The 10,110-nt window shown below is 42.2% G+C and overlaps 1 protein-coding gene across 3 annotated transcripts in view; it reads left to right on the top strand.

Annotated features, from left to right (window-relative positions):
- Nucleotides 1-2,117: 2,117 nt before the first annotated feature.
- ripor2 (RHO family interacting cell polarization regulator 2) overlaps nt 2,118-10,110 on the top strand; it is a 48,199-nt gene continuing 40,206 nt past the window's right edge. The window contains exon 1 of one of the 3 annotated variants that reach the window (XM_084031537.1): nt 2,118-2,499. In XM_084031537.1, the coding sequence (XP_083887663.1) occupies nt 2,421-2,499 (79 nt within the window). In that variant the 5' untranslated portion in view covers nt 2,118-2,420. The remainder of the gene's footprint in view (nt 2,500-10,110) is intronic. The other 2 variants (XM_084031538.1, XM_084031539.1) reach the window with 2 other exon arrangements.

Here is a 10,110-nt window from a genome sequence, read left to right as displayed (position 1 = left end):
AGATCATGTGATGATTAAAGCAGCGAAACAGATGGGAGTGGGACGGATCTGCATAAGACAATGGGCTTTACTGTGCATCAGGATCAGAGAACAAAGTCCAAACAATGAACCACCACGTTGGTTAGAGGACATTTACATTCAGTGTTTGCACGAAGTCCATTCTGCATCCTCATGGTTCTAAATAGTTTTGTTATGCAATTTATTACAAAACTTTGTGTAATTTCCTGTTGCTGCTCGCAAAGTTCTTCCTTCAAGTTTGTGGATTTCCTCAGTAGCTTCTGCCCTCTTAAAGTTGTTCCTTTTCTGATTTTAATTTGCATAATACTGTACTCTCTGAATATTGTTTCTTTCCATACTCTCAGCAGGGTGTGTGTTTTTTTTTCAATCATTTAACTGATTAAATGTCAGAAAAACATTAATGTATTTATTTTTGCATGACTTAACGGATAAATTGATTATCGGATGATTTTAATTAGTTGGCACGATTCCCCTTCTGTGAAACCAAGATGCTCCTGCACCACTAGAGGTGTTCAGTTCCAACCCATCCTCATTCAATGCATCAAATACTGACTGCAGCCTAGTCACTGACGCTGAAGCATGGATGCACTCTTTAGTGCACATACCTGCTCTGATCTGCACAACATGGTCAACATGTGTTGCTTTTAAATGCGCCCGTTACGTCACGTGAGTCGTTAGTCAAATTAATGTGTAAAGATGGAAGATTATTTTGAAAAGACTCTATGCATGTAACAAGCGTTTTACAGACACGTCCAAAACTGACCCTAGGGGACGACGTGGAGCGTCATAGTTTGAAGTTCGGGAGCTCTGACCGAGCTGTGGTATTTGACATATGGGAGTGAGAATGTGTTGTCAGAATCAGTAGCTTTTAGCAGTGACGCTCCTCACTGGTGACCTAAAGCACCGCTGTCAGCTCAGCAGTGACCCTCGACGCTATTCCCTCGTTAAACTACAGAGTAACACACACACACATGCACAACTACTCTCTCTGTAGTCTATTTCTCACACCCTCCTCGTATGTACCCCACCTCTTCATAGATGTGATGCATCTGAACTGTTTGGACTAGCCTCAGTGAAAATGAGTCCGTGTCCGGGTTCGGCCCCTTGAGCTCGGCCCTTAAAGGGAGGCGTTGGCAGCGGAGAGGAAGTCTGAAGGAGAAGTGATAATGAATTGACTTTTGGGCCTGGTTTCTATTTTGGTTGGGAATTGGTTTGTGTAAATGAGGTGTGAGTCAGAGAAACTGCACGCTGTAGACAGATGGAAAACATCTTAAACAGCAGTATGTGGCATCAAACCACCTGCACTCTGTTCAAATCTGCCTCATATTAATGTTTCGAAAACACCGGTGCGTACTGTACCTCTGTGACTGAAATATCATCATCAATGCAGAAGTCCCAAATGTAAATACTATGATTATAAAAGAGTCTTCTTCAGTGCAGGTCTGTCTGTGTGTGTGTGTGTGTGTGTGTGTGTGTGTGTCTGTGTGTGTGTGTGTCTGTGTGTGTGGCACCATGGGGACTCTCAGCAGCAGCAGACGTTATCAGCTCTGCCGAGGCCCCCTTGGTGTGGGCCAAGTGAAAAAATAGAGAGAGCAATCAGTGCGGTCCCATGATTCCTAGTGAGCTGTGAAGGAATGACAAGTGTGGCCGCATCTCATACGTCACGTCACGTACACACACACACACACACACACACACACACACACACAAACACACACACACACACACACACACACACACACACACACACACACACACACACACACACAAACACACACACACACACACACACACACACACACATTTTCACACCATTTTTTTACATGTCCTTGCTTGCTCAAAATATAGAATCTAATAATGCCTGTTGATCACCATCCACTCAAAGTGACTCACTGTAGTGCACCTTACTGTGCAAATGGACACACACAAATGCACACACCACTGACCCTCCCCCCTACACACACACACACACACACACACACATGCGCACACTTACTCATACAAGTGCTCTCCAAACAGCACACTCTCACTTCAGCTTTGCACAGGATATTATGAAATCAGCACTGTTGCTGCAACTTAGTGAAGGTCGCTGGGAGTCCTCTCTCTCACCCACACACACACACACATGCTCTCACACACTTCACCTGACACTTACACGCTCACACATACACACACACACATCCTTGTGCAGAGAGCTGAATCTCAGCTCAGTCCCAGTCCTCTGCTACTTGAGCGAGGAGCCTGCCAGTGATCGGACTGTCGCCTGAAGGGAAGAGGCCGAGCCGGCGTTGATTCAATTTTACAGCCCAGTCACTCTCTCTGAAGCTCCGATTAGTCAGACGAGGGAGACGAGGGGGAGAGGAGGAGACGAAGAAGAAGGAAGAGGAAGAAGAGGAATAGTGATGGCTGTGACCGACATTGCGGAGGATGACCTGGATGAGATGATGCGCGAGGAAGCGGAGGACGTCTTCTTCGAGGACGGTAAGGCTTGCCACGGGGTCGGCCGTAAAGTGTGAAAGCAGGCGTGGGTTTACAGGTGGGCTGGGACTGCTGCCGGAGGATCACAGTGAGGTCACACTGGTTGGTTTGTGACTTGTGGTGGTGATCGGGGTTAAGACGAGGGCAGAAGTGGTGGTTGAAGTGTGGCCCAGAGGGATCTCTTCAGCTGTGTAGGTGGCGTAGTTTTCTGCGTGGTTGAGTAGCTTCTGATACACACTGATGCTAAAAGGTTCTCACCAATAAATGTTTCTATTAAGAGGAAGAAACGCTTCAGTATGCCACTGCTAACAGTTTTAAGCAGTAGTTGCAGCAATTGTAATAATTAGTCGTGTAATGAATCCTTGACTTATTTCTGTTTCTCCAGTGCAGAGTTTATTTCTGGATTTTTTAAACTTTTACCCTTTTTTAGAAAGCCCAGAGCAGCCATGTCCTCTGCAGTGTGGGCGTTCTTGTATAACAGGCAGATGATTTTGAGCACCACAGTGTTTTTTTTATTTAAAAACTAGCTGTAATCATAACCTATCTTTAGTTGTGTCCTAGAAGAGTGATGAGCAGTAGAGTTAAAGCAGGAACCGACTCATGATCATACAGAGATAGAAAGGAGAAAAGAGGAAATGATGCCATGGTTGAATAATTATTGACTGCTCTTTTGCAGCCATTACAAAAGTGATCTCTGACCAGTGTTTCATAGATCAGCACGTATCATGTCACATGTGTGTTTCTGTGTTTAAAAGTCCACCAATTTAGCAACATACTTTTATAACATACATCCATTCCAACATATTGGACAGTTCACACGATGCAGCAGAAGTGGGGATATTGTCTTTTCTATTCTTGGCACCTACATTACCCATGATGCACCTTGGCCACCAACAGTTTGGTGGTAGATTTCAGTGTGTTATACCAGGAGGGGCAATGTAGCTTGACGCTGCCTCAAGCAGAGATGAGGAGCGAGCTACGCAGGTCTGATGAACTCACTTTTGTCACACATGGATATTTTTAGAATCTCCGCTCAGAGCCAAGAAATAGTCCAGCACACAAAGCCCCCCCTGTGAAACTGCTAACCATCATTTCTACAAATGATATATGAGCTTTAAAGATTCTGGTGGGCAGTGTTGGGCAAGTTACTTTGAGAATTAAATATATTACATTTTACTTTCAAAGTAGCGTATTACATAACAATACTACTGTCAGTGTAAAGGAATGCCCTTTTAAGGGTTTTGCGTTACTTTCACCCAAATAACTGCAGAAGTACGACGAGGCATTATTAAATGGAGAGGGTGATATTGTTCCGAAGCCGGAATGAAAGCACAGCAGCGCAAGTGTATTTCAGTTCGTTATAAATCCACATGCATTTTGTTTCTATGACAACAACATCTCGACAAAATATCTGGTGTCAGGAGTGGAACAGTGTGAATGCATGAAAAAATATGAATGGAAAACAATAATCACACTTCAGGTGGTAACACATTATTTGACATAGTAAATGTTATAATATTGCTAAATCCTATTAGTCATTTGCTAAAAGTAATACATTACTGTAATGCATTCCTTTTGCTACGTGTTACCTTTTGACAGAGCGAGGCTAGCTACTTCCCCGTTTCCAGTCTTTATGCTAAGCTAAGCTAACAGCCTGCTGGCTCCCATATTTTCATATTGAATGCTGTAGCGTATTATCCACAACATCGAACTGTTCTTTAACAATTGAATTGCTTATAAAAGTGTCTAATTGCACACCAGCTGTTTGTATTGTACACATTAATAAAGTGCTCTGCAGCAGCTCTGCTGACAATGAGTGGACAGTGAGCGCTAGGATATCCCCACATATTGCATCATTTGGTGTGTAATGTATGTTAATGCCTCCACTGACCCACTTCTGACTGAGAACACCGACGGTAACGTGACGTTCCCTTTGAACAACACGGCTAGGAGGTATGTTGCCATATGACTCTCTGCAACAAACCGTCCAATCAGAGGGCACGGATTCATGTGGTGGTTGGCCAGCAGGCATCTGTGTGTTTATTCACAGACATGGCTGAAGGATGCAGAATGTAGACCACTTATCTGTTCAAATTTATAAATTATATTGTATGTTATGTTGTGCTGAATGCAAATTGAATTCCACGGGTCTATTTTCTTTGTAAATCATTCGTTTCCTCATTAGTAGTTGGTTTGCAAATCTTTAATATTTTCTACAGCATTAGGATTCAGTGTTGAGTGAACGCAGCTTGAAGTTGTGGCATGTGTGATTTTGCAACAGTCTTATGTGATGTGGTTCCCAACCTGGGGGCCTGAACCCCACAAGGCAGGAAATACATTATACATTAATATGATAATTTTTTGGCTTTTCCCCAATTGTTGCATATTTCTTTTCTGAATCTGGAGCATGGAAATTAGACTCAGCTCTGCTTGCTAACATGCTCACAGTGACCATGCTAACATGCTTTACAATCATCCAGCTTTATTCATATTCATTCATATAATAGATGTTTCACAGAATAAGGGAATCTGATGTCATGTGATAATCTTTTGATGGAGTTGCTAGTATGGAAATAAAATAAAATATGAAGACAATAGGAAACAACTAACAGACATCACAGTTATAGCAGTGCAACTACAAGCATAACCCTAATGGGGCCCTGACGTCAGAGTTATGGTTATAAAAAGGGAGTGTACAAGATGTGGTTGCCCACAACTGGAAAGGTTAGATGCTGCGTGACCACAGGATGGTACACAGTCTCAGTTCACCCCTGACAATTACCCACGAACCCCTGCAAAATCACCTCTGCATCAACTCCCACCTGACCTGAACAATTCCATTTAGATCTTACAGAAACTAGAGCTATGAAGTGTTTTTCCCCACACACAAACTCTGCTTTCTTCCCTTGTTATCACACTTTACCACACACACGCACAGCACAACAGCTTCATTGAGGCAAAAATAAACACAATGGCCACTTTAACGCCTTCTTCCTCCTCCTGCGTGATTTAAAGGGCTTGATTTTGCTCTGCTACTCTACTCATGTGGTCGGCAGCTCTGTGGCAAACAGAGCAAGCAAAGTACACAAGAGGAGTGCGTCCCGGAGGAAAGCTGCACTAGAAGGGCTTTAATGGCAGCAAAAATCTAGTTGATTATGAAGTCGGTGGTTGGAATGAAGCGCCTGTGTTTGCTGTCTCAATAAACCTGCGTTTGACTAACTGGGTCAGGTCACAAAGCATGACAGATGTGCCCGTAGTCACACATGAGAAGCTGCTGGGAAATCAAGAAACACATAATGTGTAACTTGACTTTTAAAAGGGTTGTATGCTGCTGCTTTGTGGTTTCATGTGTTGAACTGAACTAAATCCCTTTTATTTAACGCAATTGTGACTGAGTTCATCTGCTCTGATGCAGGAATGTTTCTTGTGCAATAGGATGCGTCTCCACTCCTCCACTAACTACCAATTACATGACAAAACCACTAATTGCCGGGCTTAACCGCTATTGTTTGTTTGGTTTTTGACACCTATTCTGGCACAATGACATGCCAATCCCCCAGACTTTAAGGGAGTTTTCCATTCAGCCAGTGTCCCTCCACAGATTTTTGAGAATGTTTTCACTTACTACCAAGATGTAGATTAGATATGCAATTAAATAAAGGGGAGGGGTTTGTAGGTAACTTGAATGGGGTTAACGCTTTGATGTAGTGTTTTCACTGGTGCGCTTTAAGCCTTCGCTCCAGACATTGCCAAAGGGTTTTTTCCTTTAATGTTCTGAGATTTAAGGAGGGAACAAATGAGCCGGCAAAGGCATGACACGACATGCACGCTTATTATAAAGGAGGTATGTCACAAAACACCAAATTTCTCATTTCCTCAGGAAGCTGCAGGAGCTTTTCCTGGAACAAGTGGTAGGGCAGCATTCCTCTGGTAATCTAAGAAACAAGAGGCGATACAAAGAAAAGGTATTTATGCTAAAACTGAGCTCCGCATTACCTGAAAAGTTAGTTTTGTAAAACTCGGCTTATAGATATATAACTAGGTCTTTGTTTGGATGACATAAATAGGCTTTTATTTTGAAGCTTTTATCTTACACCTGATTTTAGTAACTTTTTGTGATGTCACACGTGTAAAAGTGAGTAAAATGTAGTCATTCAAGTTGGTATTCCAGTCGACTTCCGACTTGCAATGGATTGCAACATAACCAGCGATGGGCCCCAGAGCACACTATCATGATGGGCCTTAGTTACTTACAGACGCTTTTATTTTTGAAAGTCATGACTGCTTGCCTGGCTTCTAGAGACAAATTCTTATCCTAAATTAGCTTCCGTATATTTAATCATCTCCCCACATGGTCAAATAGAGACTTGACTCTGGACAACATGAGAAGATCAACATACATATTACTCAAAAAGTTATCCGTTATTTATAGTTTTTATTGCTTATATAGAATAATGAATGCATTCCCTATTATCTAGGAGTTTAGCTACATTACCAGCTAAAGCCTTAACCTACATTTAATTGACATCTAACACGTCTAACCTCATGTATGTATCTTATGATAAAATGCTCATGCTAAAGAACGAGGATACGATTGAATTGGATGCTTATTTGAATCGGAGGTTTGTTCATTTCATCCAGATCACATCTGTAGTTCATTTCATGGAGTCGTGAGTTTGTTATGTATGTTATAATTAAATCACGACTTCAAATATGAGCTTTGCGGAGACCTAATTATATTATCATGCTGATGACATGAAATCTATCTCACTTCTACAGTCGAGGCTTTCAACTCTTGCCCAGAGGGTGAAACGGAGGACACGCCCCCCACACACACTGACATTAGCATGATATACAGAGCTGGAGGAGGCTGCAAGATTAGAAGCCAGGTCAGGTTTCACAAATCCATTTCTCTCTCCCAGTCTCTTGTCTGTACTTGCCTTGTGAGGCAAAACCCAGGAAACCGTATCCTCCTCTGAGCCCACATGGTGCCCACCGAGGCTCAGGATCACAGTGAGCAGTAAGAGGGGAGGGAGGTGATTTATCAGCACAGAGAACCATCTGATCTGACAGTTTAGGATCTACTGTATATAGAGAGACGCAAGAAATAATTGAAATCATGTTGTTAAATGGTGTGAACTGGGAAGACTTTAAATGACATTTTACAAAAATCCCCTTAAAAAAACACATTATGCCAATAATAGACTAATTGTTTAGGTCAGATTATCCAAAACACATATTTGTACATGTTGACATAAATAAGACAAGGTCAATTTACAGCTAAGTTATTGTTTGATCCATTAAAACTGTCATTTTCAGCAGCTATTTAGTCGAATCACTCATTTGAAACCAGCTGTACTGATGAGAAATTCTAAGAAAACAATTAAGTGATGGATATGCAGTTTGACCAGAAAATAAAGGGTCACATGGTCTCACACACACACACAGACACTTCCATCCTCAGCATGCACACACTGACACACACACACACTTCCATGTCTCTCCACAGATGTGGTCTCCGTCCACAGCGCTGCAACACACCGACGCCACGACAGTACTGTAGGTTGTGCGTCAGTGGCCGATGTTGGGAATAGCTCTGACCTGAGGGGACCTACTGTAGCTGGAATATTACTGCTCTGCATCTCCCTCTTCCTTCTTCTGACAGTTGGCTCCACTGACCTACTTTTGCCCGGCGACTCAAATTATTATTATTATCTTCAGCAGATTGAACGGACAGAAAAGAGAGAATATAAAGGCAGCCTTGCATTTTGAGACGAGGTGAATTTTTAATGGTGCAACATTCAGTAAGCCCGATGATGCAAGAGTAGAAATCTTTCATTCTTTTGTCTCAGCCGTAAGAGTAACCTTGTCTCGGTTATTTTGGTCACATGATGTTTACATGCTTATGGCAGTTCAACTGTACGGCTAACCTTTCCTTTACAGTTCCCATGTGGTTACTATGACAATCTGCAACACTGGGCGTGCTGGGTTTACACTTTAGTGGTTTGGAAGCTCCCTCACAATGAGGTTATCCTGTTAAACACATGAAACGTAACAGACCACCCATGAATCTTTACAGACGGGTTAACCTGCTGGAAATATGGAGAGCAATTTTGGCTCATCACTGGGCAGCTGGTCACACGTGTATTACTGTTTTTTATGAGTTATGACCATAATTGATGGCTGCTTGTGCAAGACTTGTGCTCCCATTCTCTGTGCCAGCATCACGTTTGTTCAATTGACGTACACCTTACAGTTTTTTTTTTTTTTTAAGTCCATAACAGGTCTTAACTTTTTTTTTTTTTAATTAATGCCAAATTATTTGTAAACTGGTGTTTATTTGTACATCCACTATCAGGTGCAACATTAGTGTTAATTTGTTGGTGTTTTTATGACCTGATGAATGGATATCATGATCGTCTGCAGGGTTATCTGATAGTCCTCTATGGATTTGTCACTATGAACAACCCCCCAACAATTTGTTCAACTTATAATATATATAAAAAAAAAAGAATTAAGAGATCATTAAGATGGGAAGGAATTATTAATATTGCATCCTATATCAGATGTCTTTGCTTTGTGAGGTCACTGGTGAGATGATGTTGTTGGCAGCCGGCTGCAGTCTGCAGGCCTATGACGTGTCTCCGAGCCCCTAGAGGCAGAGGCTCTACCTGCAACAAACAACCTGTCATTACAGACCAAAGGAGCCACATCATGGAGCCGGGCCGTACAGTCTGCGGTTCCCCTCCGAAGACACACAGTAGAATGTACAACTTTGTACAAACACATAGAAGCTTTTCATTGACAATTTAGAAAGCAATGCAGTAACACACATACTCTAAGTGTGTTTCTTTATGTCTCTATAAGCACAAACTAACGTTGAGTTGACAGAATTTAGATTCAAGTTCGGCTTTTACAACCGGGGAAGTCCAACGATGTGTCAACCTACACAGGGCTAGTAACCGGAGAGGAGGCAGCATTTTCATTTTAGCACACACTCTCACTCTAACACACATATATACACACCGTCAGCTGTGCTTGTACATCCCTTTGCCTCGACCTCCCTGCCCTCTGGTCATGTGGCCTTTCTGACTCATCCTGGTTTAGCGGTTGGACGTTGTCAGGCAGAGACGATGGAAACGTGGAGAGCAAAAGACAAAGACCAGCAGTAAAATAGAGATTATAGATGTGGTGGTAGAGCCAGTGAGGTTGTTTTAATGCCACGCTACAGGCGGAGATCGATGGTGGTGACCAACAGCAGTTGTCGCTGTTACGGAAGGAAAGAAACTTCTCTGCTGGGAGGTCGGTGGAGGTTGGCTTCAGTTAAACTTTATCTGCATGAATGGGTTTATGAATGGGCGCACATACCTGGGTAAAATACTCTTTATACTATATGTCCGGATCTATAGTTAATATCGTAAAAGAGCTTTACAATAACGTCTTGAGACCAAAATAAGTGTTTTTCAGCTTGGAAAAGCTATTCAAGAATGTCAAACAACAGGAAAAGCTGGATAATTAAATTTGCTGACATTATAGTTATGACCTTGAGTTAATAAAAATGCACATGTTACTTTGTTCCTGACACAGAATTAAATTTCTGCTTGCTGAGAAAAT

This window comes from Eutrigla gurnardus, assembly GCF_963514095.1.
Source record: "Eutrigla gurnardus genome assembly, chromosome: 17".
NCBI classification, from domain to species: domain Eukaryota; kingdom Metazoa; phylum Chordata; class Actinopteri; order Perciformes; family Triglidae; genus Eutrigla; species Eutrigla gurnardus.
Note: the sequence above shows the minus strand (reverse complement) of the source record. Positions and strands in the feature narration are given on the sequence as shown.